Source organism: Xiphophorus maculatus, chromosome 18 (genome assembly GCF_002775205.1).
Source record: "Xiphophorus maculatus strain JP 163 A chromosome 18, X_maculatus-5.0-male, whole genome shotgun sequence".
NCBI lineage: Eukaryota > Metazoa > Chordata > Actinopteri > Cyprinodontiformes > Poeciliidae > Xiphophorus > Xiphophorus maculatus.
Window position 1 is genome coordinate 25,953,490 of NC_036460.1, and position 26,634 is coordinate 25,980,123.

The window sequence follows — 26,634 nt, forward strand, 5'->3', positions numbered from 1 at the left end:
AATAAACCTTTTTTAAAAAGACGTGGAGATGAATTACACTTTTAGTTGACTTCAGCTGACAGCTTTCTGCAGCTAAAATGAGATTTAATGCATATCAAAATGCATTCAACTACCTAAAAATGACTTTGTGATGGTCTGCTGGTTAAAAACAAAAATGGTTTGCTGGTTAAAAACTGGTTAAAAACAAAAAAACTGGTAAAAACAAAAAAAAAACTGGTTAAAAACAAAGAACCTGACAAAAAAACAAAAAAAAAAACTATTTAACAAATTTATGGCATTTCTGGGAAATTTGTGGGCAAAACAACCGCAGATCAGTTTTGTCCCAAGGTTTTCGGTTATAGTCAAATGGCCTTTGAACACTTTCACTGAATAAACTGAAAGAGTAAAATAAACAACCTTTTTGCCTGCTCATCTTTTCTTGTAGTCTACTTACATACCTACCGTAAAAACAGGGAGAAATAAATCAGTTTACACCAACAACTTGTCAAAATAGATGTGCTCAGTCCAAAATATTTTACATTTCACAAAGGATTAAATTGCTTTTCTTTTTATTCCCAGCAAAAAAACAAAACAAAACAATTACAACATTCCTGATTATAAAAGCTGTCAACTCTCATTAAATACATGGAAATTAATCCAATATAATGATTATGACTGACATATAATTACAATGCACTGTTATTATACACCAGCTGAGCCCTTATTTTCTTCTTAACAAATAGTAAGACTGTGTATTAGGTGTAAATCTGCGTTTGAATCTCATGACTACCTGATCTAGTGTAAAATCCCGTCCCGCCCTGCTTTGCAGCTGATGTGCTGTGATTTATGATTGGCTTCATTCTTCGTCAGGTGACGTTGCCCCCCGAGGCGTTTTAGTCGTATTTCGTGGCACAAACGGCAAGCAGCAACGAGAACAGCAACGACGAGAAAGCGGATGCAATACTTTCAGCCGATGAAGCGGCTAGAAATAGAGGGAAAAAAATACAGTGAGCCACCTTAAAATGAGGAAAACGGTAAACATGAACATCAGTTATACGGCAGGTTCTTACTGTGATAAGTCGGCTTACTTTCAGCATCTTAAAAAAAAAGAACAAAGGAAGTATATTCAGAATTCAACACGTTAGTCAATATCATTCAAATAGTTTTGACATATTTAAGTTAAACCTGGGAAAGTTACGTGTGTTTTTTGTTACTTATAGATAGGATTAAACAGGAAAAACAGTACTTTAGGAAATACTTTCATAAGTCTCTCTAATAACCACATTGTGAAAACCATTGAGGGTTATGCGAATGGAAAAGGATCTGTCCAATGGGAACCGCTCAATGTGTCAAAAGGCACAAATATTAAAGGAAGTGACATAATGCATTTTGGTATTTTGCGGAGCTTTGGCTTCCGGTTCAGTGCAGGTTTGTTGGGATGCCGGTACTGCAGCAAGGAAGGGTGAGACAGGGATGTTGACTTCACAGAAAGTTCATCCCGCACTAAGGAAGCCGAGGGCAACTTTTATTTAACAGTATCTTCCTCTTGGCTCTTATGATAGGACACTTGTTTTAAAACGTCAAAGGAGCATCAAACCCACTTCAATTGTTCCCACTGGAACCGCATTCCAAAAGGGTGGATCCGAGCCGGATTCAGGACTTGGCTCACATCTGATGTAGGCCAGGCCTGAGTGTTTACACTTCTAAAAAGTCTGACCTTGTCACCATGAGCCTTTGCCCACTAAGAAAAAAATCTGATTTGGCTGATATTTGCCAGCAGTATGAATACTGGAACTTCCCAGGTGAATTCGCAAAGTACTTTCCAAAGACAAAGTATGTTAGTGGAACTAACTAGTACTTCCCCAGAACTCACCAGGTACTTGGAACTACTCACCAGTCAGTTTTGTAAAGCGTAACCTAAAAGTCTAGGAAGGTTCCATTACCATTCCAAAAAAGTACCTTGCAAGTTCCCAGAAATTTCAAGAAAGTACTTGGTTAGTTCTTTCTTTCAGTTCTTTCCCAGAGCTCACTTGTTGTCACAGCTGCTGTTGTGCAGTGACCACTCGCACCTGATCATCATCCTCCTGATCTCCAGCTGCTGCCATATAAGGACGGAACTCTCCCTGCACGGCGTCAGATTGTTGTGAAACCCTCAGCGCGATCCCTCTCCTGTCCCTGATCCTCTCTGTTGGAAAAGGACCTCCTGGCTTCGACCCCCCCGGCCTGTCTGACCGGATACCCGTTTTCGACCTGGGCTCTGGACCCGCGGGCTCGGATCCCCTGTTTGCCCGGCCCGAAGATCAGGGGCCGCCTGATCCTGATTTGATTCCCTGGTTCTGACCCTAGCCTGTCTGACTAAGAGTTTGTCGACCTCCCAATAAATACCTGGTTGTAATTTTCTGTTCAGTCCCTGTGTCCATCAGTGCCTGAGCCTGACACTTGTACTTACTTGTAAGCTCTGGGAAAGAACAGGTTGTGTTATGTGATGCTACTTAAAAGTTTTATTCCGAAATTTCACAGCTGTATATTCTCTCCTTTTGTGACTTTGTTTCTGATGGTGTTGGAGGAATAGACATATGAAGTGTTTTAGTTAAAGACGCACCAGTGGTCTGTTGGCCGACGCGTATTTGCTGAGAGGTGATCGTAGCGTTGGCCGGCACATCCGTGGCTGCTCTCCTTCTACGCTTTTGACCGTTACAGACCTGTCGTAAGGAAATAAGAGAAAAACTCAAACCCACTTAAAGTAAAAATCTTCCCGCAAGGCTGCACATGAGTTGGCTTACAGGCAGTAAGGAGCTGCAGGTGCTTGTCTCACACAGTCTGGTGACGCAGTGCAGGTAGAAAGTGGAAACTGTCAGATTCTTGTGCTCTATAAATCTGAAGGCCTCGAAGGAGAAGTGAGCTCTCTGCGAAACGCCGTTTTCCTCCACTTTGGTCTGCGGGTCACGATTACACCTGGGATGCATCAAGACGCGGGAGGTTTGTCAAGAACAAAGAGTTCCCAAGAGGGTTGAATGTCATGTAAGTAAAAAGAAAGTCTCTTGATGCGGCTAGACGTATCCGGCACCCAACTCACCCGACAAAGAGGTCGTAATAATTTGTCTGCATGGGAAAAGGACCTGTGGTGGTGTAGCATCGGTCCAGCAGCAAGTTGAACCTTTAGAGGAGCAGAGTTACACTTTCAGTAGCTTGTTTTCCTTTAGCACAGATGTGGCCGGTTTAGATTTAAATGATCAAAGTTTGAATACTTTTCTGTCAGGTTGGTTGCTTTTACTGAAACGTAGATCTTGGTTTTCAGGTTGAGTCCTGTTGGAGGAATTGTAAGCGGGTTCTGGTATCCTGCATCCTGTTTTGGGAAAAAGACAAAAAAAAAAGATCGAATCAAGTAAAAAAAAAACATTAAATATTATTTCAAAAAAGAATTCAAATGAGAGTAGCTCTTACTTGGTAGAGCTCCATACTCAGGGTACTGATGAAGCTACCGTTGTTGTCTCGTATGGCAACGTTGACACCCGATCTGCATGGATAGAATATACCGAGGTTTTCAATAAAGTTAAGGTTTCAAAGGTGCTAAAATTGTCTGGTTTTATGTTTCTTTGGTTTGATGTCATTTTCATGAGACGCCTGAAAATGTGTGAGTGATGGGAATTTTGTTGGCAGCATTGGGCATAGACTGACGTAGCTCTCTACTCCCCCTTTCGGTTGCAGCAAAATGTGCTACAACGTAAGAAGCAAATAAATTATTGATTTCCATTAAAACTGAAAATACATACATAATTATTTGACTGATTTCAACATTTCTTGGAACACATAAGCTCCTGGCATTCAGCTAAACCGCTCTGAGTTAAACCGCTGTTCCACATTCCCAGTTTTTGCTTAAGTCGTGCCAGTTTTGGGGCCTCCACCTGATCATTTTCTGTCAATTACTTACTAGTTCTTGTGCTGCATTGCAACATGAAATGATTTCGATTCGTCTCTGTAAGTTACCACACAGGCCACATCACGGTTGCTACAGGAAGTAAGCTTTGGACCAAAGAGATTGATTTGAACAGCTTTAGCACCGACGGTGGCAGATAAAGCTGGCATATAAAATAAATTGGCAACAATCACATAAATCTATAGGTTAAATAAAATAATTCAAAGTTGCATCCATTAAATCTAAAAACTTATATATTCACCCCAGTTTTTAAATGATTACATGGTTCCTGCATTACATTGCTCTCTAACATCTGATTGGCTCTCCCGCACAGCTGGTAAACGTCCAACCAATGACGCTGCAGTTCTGGTATTGGCCACTGTCTTAATAGATAAAGCTTACTGAAAATTCATTTAGTGCTGCAGCAGGTCACCATAAAAACAATTATATATTGAAACAATTTCTATCTAGTCGCAGCAAAACTGGGTTTTGCTACATAGAAACATATGTAATAAAATATCCACACATTTGTAACATTTAACTGATCCTTGAATATTTTTTTTATTATTAAATTCCGGCACGTTTCGACTACTATAGTTTGTGACCATGAAGCAATTTGAAAGAAAAAAAACTAACTAACATATGCGTTTTAAAATTACACACTAGTTTATTCATTTTAGATTCTGTATCCGGATTTGTTTCAGTTTCATTTTAAAATAATTAATTTGAGCAATTGTTGTTGCATGGTAAATTGTATTTTATTGGACTGTCATAATATTTCAGCAGTATTGTTCATTAGTTTTGTTTGTTTTTTTCTATTTTAAGACTAAAGCTATTAACATCATGCTCCATGATTCTGGGCCTCCTGTGTGTGCTCTACAGATACGGCGGCTGTCTCCTTGCTGTACTCACACGCTGAGCTGAGTGTTGTTGAGCAGGTACTGCATTGGGTACTTGCAGGAGAAGATGTAGTGGATCTGCGGTCGGTAGGTGATCATGCCAGCCGACGGGTCTACAGACATGACCATGCCTGAGATATTCACAAACTCCACTTTGGAGTAGTCTGCAAATTCTCCAGTTCCAACCTGATTGGTTATCTGTGAAATAATAATAATGATAATGAGAAATAGAGCAGAATATGCACATTTTGCAAATATTTTACAATTAAAACCCTCCCGGCGGTCTTAGCCAGAGGCTCAGGAGGAGCCCGGCAAATGTCACGATGGGACAGCTGGGAAAAGGGGGATAGTCCCGTCAGACCGTCAATTTCCGAAACCACACAGGAGGGTTGAATCCTTTTCCTCTACTCCAATTCACTAAAAACGTAGTGGATTCAAACAATATAGGTAGGTGAAGAGAATTAAATACCTGGAAGTTGTTGCCGCATGCTGACAAGGAAGTTTCATTTATGGGGAATCTAAATCTTAAAACTGGCGGAGTGACAGTCCAGTCGGCTTTTCCGAAGCACACCGGGTTTTTGAACTGATTGTTGAGCGCCATCAGGGACTCGTTGTACTGAGAGTTATAAATAGGACAAATGTAGATGCTGAGGTCCATGTACTGGGTGCCACATGTTACGTTTATGTCAGCATTTTCTGAGAGAGAGAGAGAAAACGGAGGAGGGATGCAAATTAAAGCAACGTCAACTTGGAAAAAAAAGCAGCAATCCAAAGAAGTCTAACCTGGATCTCTGTATGTGTTGCTGAAAATGCATTCGTCTGGGATCTGGGCGTCGGCCTGCAGAAACAGGCCGAGCTGCCACACGAGGAGGACCAGCATCAGCGTGGATCTGCGAGAAAGCAGCAAAAACAATCAAACTTTTCAAAAACTGTTATAGATGTCTGGGATTCTAAAAAGACCCTTTTTAAGAGGTGTTTTTTTTTTCTTCTTCAGAAAAAAAAAACAGTTTCTGGACGTTAAGTCACTGATGCGACTCAAAAGAAAGACTGAATTAAAGAAGAAAAATTCCCAGACTCACCTGTATGTCTTCATCTTGCGTCGCGTCTGCTCTCCTCCGTGGACGGATGCCTCCATTTATAAGCGCTGGCTCCACATGCGTGTGACTGCCAGCACAATGGAGTAACCTGAACCGGGCCTTCAATTTCATTTTTCATAATAGCTGACGTAGGGTTTTGATTTTGGGGCCAAAATCAAAAATAATCACAGAATAATTCATTTCACTGCAGAAATGAATTATTCTATGAATAATTAATGATTCTATGTATACTTAATTTCTTGAGTGAAAAGTTTTGGACATTGATTTTATTTTTTAAATCTCTTTATTAAGCCAGAGATATTTTTTTTATTTTATGAGAAATGTATCATTTTTGACATATAAGCAGGTGACATTAAGATGTTGTTACTGTGTGTGGTCGTAATGGAGGATCATTTCTGAAACATACCACAAAATCCTCTTCTGACCAAATTATTAAATGATCTCAGGCGTAAAACAAAGAGACCCCAGGATATCCATCATACAAACAACACACTCCCCACCAGGACACCCTTACATGCTCCAAATCTCATTTTAAATCCCAGATCTATCAAATATCTGGATCAGTGATCGGATATCAGGTATTTATCTTTTAATTTTTTTTAAACGATAAACGTTCTGACATTGACTTTGTGGAACTGAGCTGTTCAATTTTTTTGTTGTGGCCTCAGGCTCGGAACCTTAAATAGAAAAATGTCCCCGCTGTTTTGTGCAATCTGGGAACAAAACGACACACCTATCTGAAAAGGTATCCCAACACTTTTGTGGAGCATCCTGACCCAAAAAAATGGAATCACAAGTTCCCAGAAGAACATCGCCATGATACGGACACGAGGACTCGGCCTGAATAAGGGTTCCCAATGGATTACTCGGGGCGTATCTGATGTCAAATACAGGATTTGGTGTCTCTGTTGTTATTGATAAACAGCATTTGTCTCCCAGCGATGCCATTTGTGTCAGCGCTGACACAGAACTTGGTGCCAAAAGCGTTCAATGCAGTCACCTTAGGGAGAGAGCGATAAAGGAGAGCAGGCTGTGCACCATGTGGGTCAGGACCTGTGACCAGAGGTCGATGTACCTGCCGCACGTTTTTCAAGAACTCTGCGTTCCATGATTGGTCTGAGCCTCCCATAAATGCCTCCTCATATTTTTTTGGCTATTTACATAATAAAATAACGCATCTCATGTGTCCATAAATCTGACCTTTTACCATGAATGGAAATAGGAGATACATTAGACGTCCACCGGCAACAAGAACAAGTATAGAGGATGACAAAGAAACAGGAATGGTGCTTAGGGTTGTGTTATGTGTACTCCTGTGACGGAACAGTCAGTTCAATGAACATTCATAAGAGAGCCTCGAGGGAGTATAACTCAAAAATGTCAACATTTTGCTACAGTACACAGATTAAGTGCTCTCATGATGTGACAATGAAGCCTTTGTTGCTTCTCAGAAATTGGAAGTACATCGTTTTGCTGTTTGGACTCCTTGTTATTAAAAAAAAAACTTTTATGGGGGAAAAAGCAATGAATGGTAGAGTTTTATATGTTTTTCGCCCCATGTACAGGATTAACGGTCTTATTAAAGTACATTTTGCTCGGGTATCATTTCTTACTTTTGCATCGTTACAGATCGTATTCCTCTTTCTTTCTGCTTCACTTGTACAGAGTCACATTGAGCAAAAGGTATTGATTTTTTTACATTTGAATAAACTATAGGGATTCAAACAACTATTGTAGGTAGAGCTTGCTGTACTGTGAGTCATAGCTGAAAATCTATCCAACACCTCATGTAGCACCAGTCACATAGAAGAAGCTCTCGATTTCAAAACACGCATGTTCTGCATTGTAAAGGTAAGCCAATCCCGAAAGTAGGCCTAAAATTTGATCATCTGTGACCCCGATGTTTCCTTTTTACCCAACCTCAGCATTTGTTCTTATGTGAATCGGGAGGGAGTATGTTTCCAGCAACTAAAGGTCTGTGAAGCTTTTGTAATCTACAAAAAAACAACAAATATTGTATTGCGTACATTTTGTGTTATTTGGTTCGTCGCATCTAGTGCTTTTTAAAATGATCAATCCAACGTTAAAGGTGAACAGGTGAACCTACCTGAATTTTAAATAGTCCACTCCAGACCTAAATTCAACTGAAAATCCATGTGAAGAACTCAAAAACGAATGTTCACCATTTAACCAGGTTGAGTTTGAGCTCTTTTGGAAAGATGATTGGGAATAGTTTTAGTCTCCAGGGTTGGTAGAGAGACATACACCAAAGGCATTGCAGCTGTAATTCCATAAAGAAGTGGTTCTTGGTTTTGAAGTGGTTTTGTGAAAATAAGTGAAAATGATGTAAGTTTTTCATTCCACTTGCTAACATGCACTACTTTGTTTTGGACTGTCACATAAAATCTTCATAAAATCCAATAAAGATTGAGATTGTAACTTGGCAAATGTGGAAACGTTCAAAGGGTGTGAATACATTTGCGTGACATATTTTCAAACATCAAATAAGCTAAAACTACTCTTCTATTTGTCTTTTTGTTTTAATTTGTTAGTGGATGTTTGTTGTTTATAAATTCTGAAAAATTATATCCAAAACTGAAGCATAAGAAGAAAAGTCATTGCACCCTTGTTGAATCAAAAGTTTACTGTTACAAGAACAGAAAATTAAAAAACAGAAAACAAAGCCATTGATATCAGGCTGGAAAAGGTTATGCAAACATTTTCACACATAAAACCACTATCTAATAATGTACTAAACACAATACTGTGATAAACCTTCTTGGGAGCAGTTAACCTATCGAAAGTACTCCAAAGGCCAAATGGCAACTCATCAGAAAGGTAACAAAAGAACCCAGAAGAAGATCTAAAGTGCTGCAAGGCTCACTTGCCTCTGTCAATCTAAGTGTTCATGATTCCAAGATAACCAATGAGCAAAAATAGCAATCATCGGAGAGATCCTAAGCCAAAACCACTGCTGACCAACCAGAACACAAAGACCTACTGGCTCACATTTACCAAAAACATCCTGATGGTTCTCAGGACTTGTCAACCCATAGACTAATGTGGAACGTATGATGAGTATGATGAGGATCCAGTTACATACAGAGTAAAACTAACTCAACATTTTAGAAACATAGCATTATACAGAAACACTCATTGCAGTGGGATAGTTTGGGGTTGTTTTGGTGCTTCACAGACTGAAACCAGAGGTAGATAAACCACCGAAAAGTTCAGAAAAATTGTTGGGGACTCAAAGAAAAACTCCACGAATAACTTCACCTGAAAAACCAGACTCCGAAAATAGAGTAGTGTGGCTGTTTCAAGACGCACAATAAGGAGGCACTTGAAGAAAAATAGACTGCAAGATCGAGTCACCAGAAGAAAGATATTACTATAAAAATGCCACGAAATATTCGTCTTACAGTACGACAGACAGCACAGAGACGAGCATAAACATTTCTGGAACAAAGTCTTCTTGGCCACAACTGCAACAATGTGGTATGTTATCAGGAAATACTCAGGGGGAGGTGGGGTTGGGCTCATCAGCCCGGAAGCTGCACATGGGACTTACTTATTCATACTGATGTGTCATTGGCTACAACAGAACAAAGTGAGGGTTCTGGAGTGGCCATCTCTGACCTCGCTGAGCCACTCTGGAGAAAACTCTAACATGCAGGTCATTCAAGACAACCCAGGAGTTTACAGAAACCGGAGGCTTTTTGCCGAGAAAAACCGACAACGTTACCACCAGAGAAAATAAAGAGCCTCATCCACAACTACCACAAAGGACTCCAAGCTGATGTTCAGGGGGGCAATACACAATATTAAGGACTGGGGTATGTGAAGTTTTGATCAGGGTTTGGAAAGTTTCTGGTGTCAACATGATTTAAAAGGAGTAAGCACATACTGTATTATAGACAATGCCTCTGAATGGCTCACCAGTGCTACTGCCGAAACCGCTCCACTGAGGACGCTATCTCCACCGCCCTACACCTGAGCCTGGCTCACCTGGAGGAGAAGAACACTCATGTGCGGATGTTGTTCCTGGACTTCAGCTCAGCGTTCAACACAATCATCCCACAGCATCTGGCAGAAAAACTGGGACACCTGGGCTTCAGCACCCCCCTGCGCAACTGGCTGCTAGACTTCCTCACCGACAGACCTCAGTCAGTCCGGATCGGACAACACACCTCCGATGTCATCACCCTCAGCACAGGCTCCCCTCAGGGCTGCGTCCTGAGCCCTCTGCTGTTCACTCTGATGACACACGACTGCGCCCCCAGGTTCGCCACCAACCACATCGTGAAGTTCGCGGACGACACAACGGTGGTGGGCTTCATCAGAGACGACAACGACCTGGACTACAGAGAGGAGGTGGAGCAGCTGGTGGACTGGTGCAGAGACAACAGCCTGATCCTGAACGTTGACAAGACGAAGGAGATGATCGTCGACTTCAGGAAGAACCGGCCCAGCCACGCTCCACTGCTCATCAACAGCTCGGCTGTGGAGGTGGTCAGCAGCACCAAATTCCTGGGGGTGCACATCACTAACGACCTCACCTGGACTGTGAACACCACGTCTCTGGTCAAGAGGGCACAGAAACGCTTGTACTTCCTGCGGAGGATGAGAAGAGCACACCTGCCCCCGCCCCATCGTCAAGACGTTCTACAGAAGCACCATAGAGAGCATTCTGACCAGCTGCCTCTCTGTGTGGTGTGGAGGCTGCAGCGCCTCCGACTGGAAGAAAGTGAGGAGAGTGGTGCGGACAGCAGAGAGGATCATCGGGGCCCCCCTTCCCTCCATTCAGGACATTTCATCCCAGCGCTGCGTGTCCCGAGGCCGAAACATCATCAGTGACCCCTCACACCCCCACCATGGACTGTTCTCCCTGCTGCCCTCTGGAAAGAGGTTCTGCAGCATCCGGTGCAGGTCCACCAGGTTCCGAAACAGCTTTTTCCCACTTGCCATCAGACTGCTGAACTCTTAACTGGACTGCACTTAAAATCTGGTCTCCACTTCATACCTTGCACATATACAGAGCTAAGTAACTTCTATTTTACTGTCATTCCTGCACTTTATATTTTATATTTATATTCATATTTATATTCATATTTTATACTGTATTTTATTTTATTCTGGAGTAACCTCACAACATTGGAAGCTCAAAACATTGTCCTGAGCCGTATGCAACGACATTTTGTTCTGTATACACCCTGTGCATGCAAAATGACAATAAAGTAAGTCTAAGTCTAAGTCTAATAAATGGCGTCACCCAGTAACTATGTGTAGGAGAAAGTTTTTGTGTTATCATTCATGTTCTCGGAAAAGTGGCCAAAACAAAAACTCTAAATTGTGTCAAGGTTTGTATATTTATGAGCACAACTGTATCATACAATCCTTTCTCTGTTTTTCAATTTTCTATCACTTTGTAATTTATATTTATCGTTCCATGTTTTGTTTCCTATTAATTGCATGTTAGGTAATTTCCTCTTTTTTTAGTCTAGCAACAGGTTCGCTGATCGCTATTTTTCAACAGTTCATTATTTAATTAAATCCCCCAGCAAGATGATCATCTATTTATTTAGTGAATGTCTTTGACCTTTGAAATCATCTTGTTCTGCCCCCATGTGGTCAGATAGATCGAGGCCATATGTACTGTATAGTAAATAATTTTTTGTTTACTGATTCAATACTATTCTTCCTATTGCTCTTCTGCAGACACCAGTACGGAGCCCTCCAGGGGACATGGGGATTTTTTTTCCTTTTGCGTTCTCTGGCAAAAGCTTTGCGTTCCCTCGCAATAATCTACTGATCAGTCATGCGGCATAATTGAATACTGTAAGCCCTTCTTACGGGGCGCCATACTTTCTGCCTTAATATAAGATTATGTAAGGTTTTTCCATGTATGTTCAGATATTCCTTGTGAAATATCTGACATTTTATATATTTTTCTTTAGTACTGAAAGGCACCACAAACCTATGGTATAAACAGAAACTTTCCGTAAGTAGGAAAGAAGTAAAAATACATCCAAACTGTTTGAACTATTTCTGAGTTATTATCGCGGGTAATAAATCATCTGACAGTTTTGATTGTGTCTCTGTTGTGTTTGGAGTCTGAATGGCTTAAAGAGCTGCTTTCAGTGCCGCTCCATCTTAGCCTTAACCAGCGTTTCTCAATTCCGGTCCTCAGGCCTCCCTGCCCTGCATGTTTTAGGTGTTTCCCTTCTGCTACACACCTGGATTGAGTCTGTGGGTGATCAACAGGTTTCTGTTGCACTTCATGGTCATGCAATCATTTGAATCAGCTGTTTTGGAATAGAGGCACATCTAAAACATGCAGAGCAGGGGGGCAGGACTGGAATTGAGAAGCACTGGCCTTAACAAACATAAACATGCAGGAAAAAATAAATTAATTTTCAATCTGTTTTTCGCACCAAACAGTTTTTTTCTATTAACAAGTTTTTATTATTAAAAACACCACAAACTAGTGGTGGTAAAGGGCCGCACTGGGTTAACTCGGGGAATCTGATCTGTCCGTGTATCAATCAACTCCAAACCACTTCTTTGTTCTGTCACGATTATCGATTTATTCCATTTTGATGATGATGCTCCAAACTTTTTGTGAAATATCTGAAGTTTTATATTTTTCTTTAGGATAGAAAGGCACCACAAACCTAAGATATAAACAGAAACCTTCCGTAAGTAGGAAAGAAATAAACATACATCCTAATTTGGACTATTTCTGAGTTATTATCGCGGGTAATAAATCATCTGACAGTTTTGATTGTGTCTCTGTTGTGTTTGGAGTCTGAATGGCTTAAAGAGCTGCTTTCAGTGCCGCTCCATCTTAGCCTTAACAGACATAAACATGCAGTATTTTCAATCAGTGTTTTGCACCAGTTAATAATCATAAACAAGTTTTCACTGAGGCTCTGTAAGAGCCATAAGAATGAAATAAGTAATTATTGATATGACAGGAACAGGCGACTTTGACACCTGGGTGGTGGGTGTGTCGATGTGGGCGTGGCTGTCATCAAGTATGAATGGGACGGATACTGACCTGCTGGCTTCGTGTGTATGAGGAAGCGGTGAGCCGAGTGGTCAGATCCTTGCAAAGTTTAGTCCATGATAATCAAAATGGAATAAATCGATAATTGTGACAGAACAAAGAAAAGGTTTGTATTTGATTGATACACGGACAGATCAGATTCCCCGAGTTAACCCAGTGCGGCCCTTTACCACCACTAGTTTGTCGTGTTTTATAATAATAAAACGTGTTTACTATTATAAAGTCTTTGGCGCAAAAACTGATTGAAAGTCGATTTATTCACTGCATGTTTATGTCTGTTAAGTTTGAGATGGAACTGAACATGGAAACGGACCTTTAAACCATTCAGACTATGAACACAACAGAGACACAATCAAAACTGTCAGATGACTTATTACCCGCGATAATAACTCAGAAATAGTCCAAATAGTTTGGATGTATTTTTATTTCTTTCCCTCGGAAAGTTTCTGTTTATATAATAGACTTGTGGTGCCTTTCTATACTAAAGAAAAAGGTATAAAATGTCAGATATTTCACAAGGAGATATTAATATACATGGAAAAACCTTACATAACCTTGTACTAAGGCAGAAAGTACGGCGGCCATCGTAAGAAGGGCTTACGGTATTCAACTATGCCACATAACTGATCAGTAGATTATTGCGAGGGAACGCAAAAGAAAAAAAATCCCATGTCCCCCGGAGGGCTCCGTAGAATCTAAAAACGTTCAGGTTTTGTGTTAAAAAAAAGTTACACACCGAGGAAAACATAATACTCTGAAACGTAGGTGAATGAACAAGAAGTCTATGGCTGCTACTGGATCTTTCCTTTCTCAATATTGCTAGTCATTGCTAGAAACCTCCACTATTCGAAACAAATTTCTGCTTTGTAGCGGCTGGTGTGTAAACCTCTCTAATTGGTCGATTTTTAGGAGGTGGGAAGTATGACGGCAGATGATTGGCCAGCTTGACTCCTCCTGTGTTCCAGAGAATTCCGCGTGCCAGTGTTTATGAGGAGGCGCGGCCCCTGCAGCAGCAGCAAGCACACGCGCTGAGGAGAAGATCACCAAGACAACCGGAGGAATCACAACTGTTCTCATCCAGATTTACTGAACGGAGAAGTTCATTAAGAGTATCGGTTACAACCGCTGTAATTCGAGAAGAAGCAAGTCTGCTGATTCAGCGAAGGTATTTAACGTTTTTTCTAGTCTTATTAATGTTTATTTGTATATTTTTTTTAAGTAGTGAGGGAGAAAAAAACGTGAAATAGTAGATTTTTGAGTCCTTAACGTTCGAGCAACGTTTCAAACAAACGACTGTTTTACAAGTTTTACTGTTTTAACTGTTCCCCATTTTTACATGGCCATTTCTTGCGTTACAAACGTCCAAATTACTTTTTGGGCATAATTAAAGTCCCCCAGCAACATGTGTCAGAAATGATGCTGTTGCATTTTATCTGTACTTATTGTTATTCACATCGGTTGACTCCAACAGTTTTTGGGTCCTTGAACTCCACTCCTAGACGCTTGTCTTTAATATTCTTTAACGTATCGGTCGTATATAAGGTAAAGGGAAAGTTCCAGAGAGTTCCGAGCACTCTTTAAGGATACACCGCCCCCAGCTCTGACTTAACCTGCTGCGGATAATTTGGGGTGCAGAAGCATGCAGATTTTTAAGGAAGCATTAGGCTACCCCTTGCTGTCAAACCGAATTATTACCATGATAAGCTGGATCAACATCAGGTTTTAAATGTTAAAATCTATGTATAAATGGTCTATTCCAAATTTTTATCGGCTCAAGCAAACGAGATGCTCAATCTTTATATTTTAAAGGTCTGAAGCAAGTAGGGATAATCAAATCACTTTTAATTCGATTCATTTACCTATAAGTAAATGAAATTGGGTTTGCACTTGTTTGTGTTTTGATGTTAAGATGCTTTGGTTCTTGACAGTGAAATTTACAGAGGATTCAGATTTTCTAAGAACCATTAACTTGTATGAGAGCAACTTTTTATGCCTTAACAAATAATGCTCTTTCTTTACAGAGAAGAAAACTCAAGCTGAACACAAGCAGCATGGCAACAGCAGAGCTATTGAAACAAATGGCACAGATACTGTTAATCTCATTGCAGCCTGGTGTATAAAAAAATAGAGGTTGTAGCTCATTCATAGCCTGACATTTTGCAATTCGTGTTCCCATTTGTAGCGAACTGTTTAGAGCTTTGCTACCATGTGGTCATTAGGTCTATTTTAGGTTTTGGAAGTTCCTTCATTCTGTAAATTAAATTAGTTTCTAATAAATCAGGAGCGAGACTACTCCACTCAACTCTTGAAGCAATTTGATATTGAACTTTATATGTGTTCAGTCTATTACCCAAACACTAAAAATATTCTTGGTTATTGGTAGTGATCATGTAGTGAAGTTACAGCTTGCTTTTCGTCCTATTATTCTTGGTGTTCTGGGTCTGACTTAAATACATGAAGTCTATAGAAAACCTTTTTTTTTTTTGTCAGTTAGGATGTAGTGGACATTGTTCCTGGAAGAGATCCGTGTTGTCACAATTAAGGCCTATTGTTAGGCTTCTGTCTGACTAATAGCCTTTTAACAGGTGCTCTGGATTTTTCCCCTTCCCTCATGCATGATATGCTCAGAGTCTGTTAATAGCTTTGTTGCGCCGTACACTTCATCACAACTCTTCACAGGGACTTAAACAGATCCGGGGTCATCTGTGATATGCTGATACTGTCTGTTTAATGATTAATAACTACTCTTCCTCTTTTAGAGACCATGTCCAAGGGACCAGCTGTAGGCATTGACCTGGGCACTACCTACTCTTGTGTGGGAGTGTTTCAGCATGGGAAAGTTGAGATCATTGCTAATGACCAGGGGAACAGGACCACGCCCAGTTATGTGGCCTTTACTGACACAGAGAGGCTGATTGGAGATGCAGCCAAGAACCAGGTGGCCCTCAACCCCAACAACACCGTTTTTGGTACGACTTTTGCTCCTTTTTAAAGAGAGAGAGAAAAAAAGTATGAATACTGGCCTCATTGGGGAGATGGAAACAAAGCTCACTTATGATTTCTCTGCTGTTTCCTCAGATGCAAAGCGGCTTATTGGGCGTCGTTTTGATGATAGTATTGTCCAATCAGACATGAAACATTGGCCCTTCACCATCATCAATGATAGCTCGAGGCCCAAAGTGAAAGTGGAGTACAAAGGGGAGACGAAGACCTTCTACCCAGAGGAGATCTCCTCCATGGTGCTGCTGAAGATGAAGGAGATTGCTGAGGCATACCTTGGCAAGGTACACAAGTCTACTCAAACTTTTAGCTTGCCGCTGTACAACGTTTGGCATATATTCACCATTTGTGAAGTGTTTGAGATGCGTTTTATTTTGCAAAGGGATGAACTTTGCATGTGTTGAGTCAGAATTCTTCCTTAGTATCTGCAAGACAAAAAGGTTGCTGTAAAACATGACAATATTCATCTTAAGAGTTTTACCTGACCAAATGTGTTTATACACCTGTTTGAATTTGTTCAAATAGGACAATTTAAAACTGCAATAAAGAACAAATCGATTTACAAAATATCTCGTTAAAATGTGAAAATATATTCTCTCTTTTTTTCTTTTTTTTTTGTTGGTCCAGACTATAACAAATGCCGTGGTGACTGTACCTGCCTACTTCAATGACTCTCAGCGTCAGGCCACCAAAGACGCTGGGACCATTTCTGGGCTCAATGTTCTGCGTATCATTAACGAGCCAACGGCTGCTGCCATTGCTTACGGTTTGGACAAAAAGGTAAAAAAAAAAACAACCCAATTCTGAGCACCTCTCTGCAATTCACAGGCAAATTCTTTCTTTATCTTTTGAATTTTTTTCCACACATATTTTTTTTCCTTAAGGGATTTAGATATAATTGAAATTGTTGCTTTTGTAAACAGAAGAGCAAAATTGAGTCCTATGTTTTAAAGCTGCGGTAAGTAACTTTTATATAAAATAAAAAAAAAAGGTTGTTACATATTTGCCTTAACTGTCACTATGTACTGACAGAAGAATATGAGACAGATAATCTGTGAGAAAGGTCAACCTTTTCTGGCTCCCCCAGTGGTCCTATTACCATCTGCAGAAATATATTGCTCCTGGTCAGCAGCAATGAGTCAGATTGAGTAGGAAAGGTCTTGGCACTGTCAATCACGCTCATGTGCGTGCTGCTCACCCCCGACTCCCACACAGTGCATGTCAAGATTGCTGTTTTACTTAAGCCGTGGTAATTGTGGAGAAACAACCTAACATTTTCTCCCAGGTTTTAAAAACAGCAGTTATCAAACCACTGATAAAAAATAACAATCTGGACAAATCACTACTGCAGATGTACAGGCCGATCTCCAACTTTCCATTCATCAGCAAAATTATTGAAAAAGCTGCTTCTTTCAACAGTTAAATGCAATGCTTGTCACTGGTTTCTCAATTGCTGACTATATTATTTCTAGGACTTCATCTTCTTGTGTTTTTATGATGAAAAGCACTTTGAAATGCCTTGTTGCTGAAACGTGCTAAACAAATAAACTTGATTGATTGACTGATAAACGTAACAGGAAAACTGTTGTAGGCTCCGCTGTGTGGAAGGGGACGGTCATGTAAGGTACGATGGTTAAAAATTTCAGGTTAAGTGCACGGTTTTCTCAGGACTCTCTGCTGCAGCTTTAAAGCTCTATGCTTCATTGTTTTTTATTTCTCTTTCATTTTCATTTAATGCATCAAAACACTTTGATGCACCTTTCTGAGTTAGTAAATGTCAAAAGTTTCCAACAGATGCTTTGATGGGGATGATCTTGTAATCCCCTTTTTTTTTTCTGGATTCAAAACTACCAAGAGTATCAAAGGTTGGTAAAGTGTTACAGACATTAGAATAACAAATAAAAATGGTTCATTTCATTTAAGGTCGGGTGCGAGAAAAACGTCCTCATCTTCGACCTGGGCGGCGGCACTTTCGACGTCTCCATCCTGACCATCGAGGACGGCATCTTTGAGGTGAAGGCCACGGCGGGCGACACCCACCTGGGCGGCGAGGACTTCGACAACCGCATGGTGAACCACTTCATCTCCGAGTTCAAGCGCAAGTACAAGAAGGACATCAGCGACAACAAGAGGGCGGTGCGTCGCCTGCGCACGGCCTGCGAGCGGGCCAAGCGCACTCTGTCTTCCAGCACGCAGGCCAGCATCGAGATCGACTCCCTGTACGAGGGCATCGACTTCTACACGTCCATCACCAGGGCGCGCTTTGAGGAGCTGAACGCGGACCTGTTCCGCGGAACGCTGGAGCCCGTGGAGAAGTCTCTCCGAGACGCCAAGATGGACAAGGCTCAGATCCACGAGATTGTCTTGGTGGGAGGCTCGACCCGCATCCCAAAGATCCAAAAGCTCCTGCAGGACTTCTTTAATGGGAAGGAACTCAACAAGAGCATTAACCCTGACGAGGCGGTGGCGTACGGTGCAGGTATGCTTACTACACACCTTTTAAATGACGCCGTAATTTCAAGACGAAACCACTAAACGTTTGTTTCGCAGCTGTCCAGGCGGCCATCTTGTGCGGAGACAAATCCGAGATTGTTCAGGACCTGCTGCTGTTGGACGTCACGCCCTTGTCTCTGGGCATCGAGACGGCAGGCGGAGTCATGACCGTGCTGATCAAGAGGAACACCACCATCCCCACCAAGCAGACCCAGACCTTCACAACTTACTCCGACAACCAGCCTGGCGTGCTCATTCAGGCGAGGCAGCCGTCTGTTTACATTCGTCTTCCAAAAGATGAAACAAGTGCCAGTTGAGTTGACCTTAGCTGTCGTATTCATAGGTGTTTGAGGGCGAAAGGGCAATGACCAAAGATAACAACCTGCTCGGGAAATTTGAGCTGACGGGAATACCGCCAGCTCCTCGGGGGGTCCCTCAGATTGAGGTGACGTTCGATATCGACGCTAACGGCATCATGAACGTCTCCGCTGTCGACAAGAGCACCGGGAAGGAGAACAAAATCACCATCACAAACGACAAGGGTAACAAAACTCTCTTAAATTTATTGAAAAGCTAACCCCAGCCGTCAGTTTTTAATCATAGCTTTTTATCATAACTAATTTTGTTTCTCCCTTCAAGGCCGCTTGAGCAAAGAGGATATTGAGCGCATGGTTCACGAAGCGGAGACGTACAGGGCTGAAGACGACTTGCAGCGAGAAAAGGTGGTGGCCAAGAACAGCCTGGAGTCCTACACTTTCAACATGAGGTCCACCATAGAGGACGAGAAGCTGAAGGATAAGATCAGCGAATCGGACAAGAAGAAGGTCCTGGACAAATGCAACGAGGTCATCAGCTGGCTCGACAAAAATCAGGTTTGAGTTTGAGAGAAGTAGTTTCAGGGTTTACCCCAGTATATTATAGTATATTATATATATATATTATATCTGAGCGTTTCACTGGCGGAGCAGATTTATTCCTAAAAGATATGTTTATAGAAGATAGGTTTATAGTTTATTCATTTATAGCCGGACCAATCACACCACTGGCGCCTCTGCACGCTGCAGCAGCTGGATGTCTTAAGTTTACCTCAGTGCGAATGTTCCCGTGATCCTGCAATCCTTCTTTCATTTAAACTGGACACAGGCTGACCTGTATGGATATTCACATCAACCTCCTGTGAGGAATTATGTTTCTTTCTAGAGTTTTTGCTCAAGGTAGGAATTTAAACCCCCACCGCGTTAGCTTTGGGTGCGCAGCTCTACATGAACCGCAGGAATAACTTGTAATCGCGCTTCAGAGGTGCGTTGAGTGAGCGGTGAGAATGATTTATATTTGTGGACAAAGAATTTTGTGCAGCTTTTCCATCTCAACACACTACCCAGCGTGTGGCTCTGTCTGCGCTGATAAAGTTTATGTATGTGGTCCTGGTTGGCCGGTGCGTTAGTGGTTAACGAACCAGCGTTAACCTCATCATGCAGGTTCAGCTTAGTGAGGAGCTTTCATGCTCGCCTCATAGTCACGCTTCACGCTGGTGTTATATTATTTTACTATGATTTTTAGTATTGTTTTTCCGGTTAAACGATGCATCAAACAATATCAAATGCTTTGTCCACTTAGTCAGACAGAGTTAATGTGCACAGCTGCGCGAAGATCTAAGAAACTCGTCCCATAAACTGGACCAACCAAAATAGTTTCTGTTCCCTTATTAAAACCTCAACAGACACGAAATGGAAGAGCTACTAAAGCCACATTAGCAGCATTGAATTAAATCTACCGTTTGTTGCATATCTCTGCGCAGTGCAGCGGATTTAACCCATCATGCAGGGCCGGTCCAAGGCTGCATGAGGCCTTGAGCAGAATTTGACTGAGGGGCCCCTCTTGCTGCTAAAAACATCAGCGCCTCTAACAGCTTCTGTGTTAAATTTAGTGAAATCTGGGAGACGGGGACTAGTTTAACTGGCCAACCTAAAAAGCAATAAGTTATAATTGCAGTTTACTAATTTGTATTTGTGGGGGAAACAAAGCTCAAATTCAAAGATTAAACTCACAGCATCAGATTGTAGCTATGGTAACAAAACAATTTAACTATGAATATTGTTCTTTGAACTTTTACAAAGTAAACTTGCCAGCTCCTTAAGAACTTGCATATAAATGTTAAATAATTTAAAAATCTTTTAATTTATGTATGCTGAAACCATTAAATCAAATTTAGCAGCATCGATCATCTCAATAGACAAATGTTACATTTATGTATCTGTGGTCTGTTTTAAAATATTAGCATTTATGGGCCCCTGAAGCCCTGGGGGCCTTATGAAGCCTCCGACTTAACTTGGATTAAACAAAAGTGCAAATAACTAATTAATTAATTGTGTTTTGTGATTGGTTGTTTTTAAGACTAGTTGTGGGTTTAAATATCGTTTCACTGGTGATGTTTTCCTGTAACATATAATATTTTTACATATTTTTACTTATCCTGTCAACTTAACATCTTTTATTAGAAAACACGGTGGAACGCCTCGGCACCCCAACCACCGGGCTTAGCAAGTTTTCTGGGGGAAACCCTGAGTTTCAATAGTTTTGTACATATACATTGAAGAGGCATTAACTCTGTTTTCACTGTGAAATTAGAGAAATGCTAATATCTGGGACAATTTATCATCCTTTAAAATTTGTTATTGTAACAGCCTTAAGTGTTCAACTAAATCTATGTCTGCTAATAAGAGGCTTAAAGCTGCAGTGGGAGTCTGTGTTTACTGGATCAATATCCAACTGGCCGACTGATCAACTTGAAAAAGCATTTTCTGGTCACAGCTCCACTGGAATATTTCTCCATCTTACTTTGAAGTCTATTTTTAATCAATATTGATCACCAGCTTTATTCTCTTCCGGCTCCTTGTTGCAAAACAGCCCTCCGCAGATCCTCCACGTTCTCAGGCTCGTTCTCATCCGTCCGTATATGTCAATATGTTTTTCTGCCGGTGATTATACCTATTCCCGTCATACTGTAAAAAAAAAAAAATCAATCCAAATATGGTTCCCATTTTCTGTTATTCAATTATCTAAAACAGCAAAGATTGAGTTTGTTGGTTATTATCTCCGTCTGTCGACATAGCAACGTCCATGCATTAAGGGGACAGCTGCGCACACAAATTAATAAACTGTTTCAAGCGGGTGAAAATAATTCTCTCTGCAGTTTTATACACACATCTGTTGAATTTTATGTTGCATATTTCCCACAGTAGGAAAAAAAAAGTTCTTTTAGCAAAAGGTTTAATTTAAGAATGACTTAACTGAAAATATCCAGGCACTTCTCAGCTTTATTTTTACCCAGAAAGTAGTAGAATATCATATTTAACATTGTTTATATTGTCTTTTTTTTTTTTAGAGTGCAGAGAAAGAGGAGTTTGAGCACCAGCAGAAGGAGCTTGAGAAGTTGTGCAACCCGATTATGACCAAACTGTACCAGAGTGAAGGACAGATGCCTAGAGCTGGTGCGACCGGAACAGGAGGGGCCTCGGGCCCCACCATAGAGGAGGTCGACTAAACTGCACTGCGGCCTCAACAGATGTTCTTTGTTTATGTTCGATGCCACAGTCGGCCTTATTTATATTTCCAATGCATGTTCTGAAGAGTAAACAAATAATTACTGTCCTCTGGACATTGTTTTTCCTTCTTTCTTTTTTTTTTAACTCTCTGCGAGTTTCTAAGTTAAAATGGTTAATGTTTATCTTGCCTCAAAGTATTTCGGTTGGTTACTTTGAGATGGAGTTGTACCTGTTGCACAGTTCTTCACCAAAAGAAGTATAAATAAATAAATAAATAACTTAACTTTGGACTTTTTTTTTTACTTCTTGCAAGTCTTCCGGTCTCTATAAAATGAACAGCTTTCTAGTATTTTCAATAACTAGTATAAGTGGAATTTCTGTAACATTGTAACTTTAAAGGTTGGTCTATTATGCTTCCTTTAAGTCTAAGTAAAAAACTCAGAGTTTACACTCGCTCTTTCTGCAAATCAAAATGGCTCCATATTTTGATGTTACCGTCTCGCATCTGAAGACGCAATAGTGCTGAGAGATGCAAATTTCAAAGAGGCTGAATCATTACGACTTAACTGTAGAACGGCACGATGAGTTTCAACAGTAAAGTAGAAATTGCACACAAAAAAAAGCATGTTTTTAGTGCAACTCAGAGTAGATCTTAACCAAAAACTGTAAAGTCTTCGGTGTTCAGTGGCAGTTAGAAACATTTAACCCAAAGGAAGAATATGTAGAGCAAATGAAAGTGAATCCTTGAGGAACACCACCAGTTGCAGGCTTTGTAGAGGAAAATGGTTCCCCCAGTTTAATAGACAAAGATTGTACAGACAAACGGAAGGAACGCACTAAAAATCCCAACCTGATCAAACACATTTAAGAAGCTGTCGTAAAATGAAGCAAAATTAAAAGAAACGACAGTTTTAATGGTCATGTATAATCAGTGAATCAAATTGATTTGACTAGACTCCAATGGTTGAGAAAGTAGCACTGCAGTTCATTTTCGGTACTGGTCCTGAGAGCCGTCAGCCGCGATCCAGCTGGAAGCAATGAAATTATCAGTACAGACATTAAAAAACGAGACAAGCGGAACACTTTTTAAATCCTTTATTTTTGCTTATCGTTGAATGTGACGAGTCACAGGAAGCTGTTGGGAAGGTTCACATCAACACTGGTTCGTTTCAGCCGCGTGGCGTCGCTTACAGATCCTGAAGCGCTTCAGCGCGAGTTGGAGTTCCTTGGGCATTCGTGCATCCGGTAGGCGCACATGTAGAAGATACCTAAAAAGAGCGCTCGATTAAAACGAGTGACATATATTCGTGCGTGTACAAACATGTTAAGGCTTGCACCTGAGAAAAAGGTGAGCACCACCGCCACCCAGCCCATGATGTAGGACCAGGAGAATCGCCAGCTGCCATAGCGTTTCCCGTAGTAGTTGACCGTCACCCCCGTGTAGACGGCCATGGCCAGCAGCACGAAGAAGCCTGCGCGACGGATTTTCAGCAGTTACCAGTTTCAGTTCGGCACAAACAGAGAGAACGAGAGCGGCGTGTGGTTATTAGCGAGTGACTTGCAGGAGATGAAGAAGAGGATCCCGGCTGCAAACGTCTTGTCAAACCCGTCGAAGGAAGAGTAGTGGATGAAGGCCATGATGCCGATCACGATGCCGATGAAACAAGCCAGCAGGGAGAGGATCATGAAGGCCCGAGTGGCGTCCCAGTACGCTGTGGGATGAGAGGAGATCTTTCTGGGGAGAGTGGACAGGGTTTCGTGTTCTCGGCTACATGACAGGACATGACTTTATGTGTTTCTCGGGGTCAAAAGGTCGCCGTGGGGAAAGAGGGAGCGGCCAGCGGTGTAGGTGAAAAATGTTTACTCAGTCTAAGTAAAACGGACTAGTATCAAAAGCTTAGTTTTCATCGAGGTCATTTTATCTGCTACATCACCTTGAACTGAAGGTTCTATTTTATTGTTCCTTGTAACATTGACATTTTATTTCACAGTGTAATCCATGATGACCTGTGAGCTGCTGATCTCTGGAGGGTTGACTTATTGTTTGAAAGTCTTTTTTTTTGTTTCGTCTTTATTGTTTCCAAAGTTGTTTTTATTTTCCCTAATTAACTTTTTTTCACAATGTGATGATTGTAAATACACCGGTTGGCAGAGAACTGGGTTTTTTTTTCACTCTTTTGATGTCATTATTTGAGCTGAAGCGATTAATCAGGAATGATCGACTGTCGAAACAATCGCCAACGAATTAAGCAATCGATTAATCATTAACTGGAGTATACAGACTCAAAAACAGGTTATTTGCTGAAAGAATATCACAGTCAGAGCAATAATTAAGCCAAAACTGCATAAAAAACATGCATTTTGAATTTAAGATAATAAAAAAACCAACTTTGCAGACATGTTGTACATAGAACTCCTGAAGTGTCATAGAATATAATACTAGCTTCACCTGGTTCAAGTTCTGTAAAAAAAAAAAAAAAAAATCCCTTAAGTATCTTTTGCTATGTAATTATTAATCAGTTAATCCCAAAAAATTGTCGATTAATCTACAAATGATTACGCGTGCGCAAACTAAAGTACTGCTATATTATTGAATTTGAAGTTTATTTTTTAGTTAAAAATGTTTTGTTTTTTTTAACAGTAACTGAATTGTTTATTCATTTAAACATTTTAAATGCATAACAAATATTGTATAAAAAAGTGGTTACATAAAATAATCAGCAGCATTTTATAAAATCTCAATCAGCTGTCCGAATGACCATCTGACTAATCTATTACTGAAATAATCGTTAGTCACAGTCCTAATTATTATTATTCTTTATTATTTTTTGTTTTTAAGCATATGCACTGACTGATGGCACCTTTTAAATTTCGTTGTTCTTGTGACAATGACAATAAAGATTTATCTATCTAACTATCTAATTTATCTTTACTGATTTACATTTTTTCTAACATTTTTACCTGCTTTATCTCAGAACATAATCATTCAGAGTTTCCTGTTTTATGCACTGCGGCTTAATTACATTTTCTTTTCCCTTCTTTTGCTTTTATTGCTGCTTATTCTTCTACAGTACGCCATCATATATCCTGTCGGTTCTATCGGTTTAACCAGGTTAACGTAGAAATGAACCAGAAGAATCTTGGTCCACCGATTTTACTGGAACATCTTTTTTTTTGAAACAAAGAGACTCTTAAAAAGTTTTTTTTTCCATGTAATCCGCAACGCGCCGTGGGGCCTTCCACTGCTCGCTGGCAAGCAAACAAGCCTGATGCGACACAGTCAGACTCTAAACACACAACCGTCTCCAGCAGCCAGCGTGGAGCGAGTCTCACCGATGCTGTCGGTGTGCGTCATGCACTTCCCAGGCACACAGTACCGCCACAGGCCCTGGTGCATGTAGTTGCTGGAGTGGCGGTACTGCATCCAGTAGTCGGTCGCCGTGGAAACGATGAGGAGTATGTTCCCGACTCCGGCACAGAACAAGCCGCCTCCCATGAAGCTGTACATCCTTCCAAAATATACTGAGAGAGAGAAAAAGAAGAAGAAATTAAGAAAAAAGAAAGAAAGAAAGAAAGAAAGAAAGAAAGAAAGAAGGAAAGAAAGAAAGAAAGAAAGGGGGGGCAGGTCTGGGCTTGAGACGGATCCGGATGGAGCTGCTTCACTGATTACTACGAAGCGTTCGGTGTGACAACTCAGAAGAAACCGGGAGAAGATGCATGAGGGAACTTGGGGGGGTATAATTCCAGAAGTATCAGCCCTTACTCCACATGAAGAAGCAGGCCGGTTTGATCTAATACCTCGTTGACCTTTGACACCGTCAGAGTGACGTTAAACACGTTTGACTCTGAATAAATCAGGAGGCTTTCCAGGAATACCAAACAGGAGGCAAAATGAGCCAAGGAATATTCTTCTTGCTTAGATTCAGTGGAGCATCCATAAAAACATGACGTCCTCTTGGAATATTTTATGCAAAGTGGACCTTTCCAGCATTTTTTATCCCCAAAAAGAAAATCACAATTCAATTCGAAACGTACGTTAGAAAATAACTTTCAAATGCAGATTTGGAAAGGACTCGACTGCATACCTCTGCGTTTTGGTTCTTTTCCTCGGAAACAGTGGAGGGGGATCCAATATTCCAGGTCGTCACAGCACAAAGCCGCCCGGGACGGCAGGAAAGTTTTGTTTGCGTGCAGGAAACCGAGCGAACAAACGGGTCGGTGGGACAATGGGGCGCTGCGGAGCCGCGACCAATCACAGCGGATGAGTTCTGTGTTTAAGGGGGAATCTGCTGAAAATACAAAACTCCTAAAGCGCCCCGGTTAATACTGATGACGGGCGGCTTTCCATTCAAAACCTCGCACAGTAAACTCATGACCTGCAACAGGCCCGGGCCGGTGCAGAGACAAAACCCGCAGCAGTACAGCAGAGTTAAGTCGTTTTTTTAAAAAAAAAAAAAAAAAAAATAAAAAATGTTTGCAAATCCCTTCTGGGCAATTATTTGTCTGCGCCAGACCACCCGGCTTCCGTCCAGATTATTATTAATTGAAACTGCGCAATTTGCATAAATTCCCATCCATAATTTCTTCCCTCGGACATTTAAGGTTTAAATGGTGAATACATTAGAGGAGGTGCTCT

At 41.0% G+C, this 26,634-nt stretch overlaps 3 protein-coding genes across 3 annotated transcripts; 1 reads left to right on the forward strand and 2 right to left on the reverse strand.

Moving 5' to 3' along the window:
* Positions 1-216: 216 nt before the first annotated feature.
* LOC102225618 (zona pellucida-like domain-containing protein 1) lies at positions 217-5,958 on the reverse strand. Its single transcript, XM_014469481.2, has 11 exons — positions 5,874-5,958; positions 5,578-5,684; positions 5,264-5,490; positions 4,808-4,992; positions 3,424-3,496; positions 3,228-3,325; positions 3,056-3,136; positions 2,763-2,934; positions 2,582-2,681; positions 1,050-1,076; positions 217-961 (listed from the first exon to the last, which is right to left on the reverse strand). Exons 1-11 carry the CDS (start codon positions 5,927-5,929, stop codon positions 873-875), a joined length of 1,215 nt encoding a protein of 404 aa, XP_014324967.1. The 5' UTR covers positions 5,930-5,958; the 3' UTR covers positions 217-872.
* An 8,038-nt stretch (positions 5,959-13,996) lies between these two features.
* Positions 13,997-22,225, forward strand: hsc70 (heat shock cognate 70). Its single transcript, NM_001286281.1, is given in 9 exon segments — positions 13,997-14,125; positions 15,720-15,929; positions 16,039-16,244; positions 16,588-16,740; positions 17,884-18,439; positions 18,511-18,713; positions 18,797-18,995; positions 19,093-19,325; positions 21,839-22,225. Coding segments are annotated over 8 exon segments (1,914 nt in total). The 5' UTR covers positions 13,997-14,125; positions 15,720-15,724; the 3' UTR covers positions 21,998-22,225.
* An 853-nt stretch (positions 22,226-23,078) lies between these two features.
* On the reverse strand, positions 23,079-26,258 carry LOC102233234 (lens fiber membrane intrinsic protein-like). The gene is made up of 5 exons (XM_005800912.2): positions 26,084-26,258; positions 25,332-25,520; positions 23,561-23,710; positions 23,336-23,470; positions 23,079-23,266 (listed from the first exon to the last, which is right to left on the reverse strand). The coding sequence occupies exons 2-5, from the start codon at positions 25,504-25,506 to the stop codon at positions 23,205-23,207; spliced, it is 522 nt and encodes a 173-aa protein (XP_005800969.1). The 5' UTR covers positions 25,507-25,520; positions 26,084-26,258; the 3' UTR covers positions 23,079-23,204.
* Between the last annotated feature and the right edge of the window lie 376 nt (positions 26,259-26,634).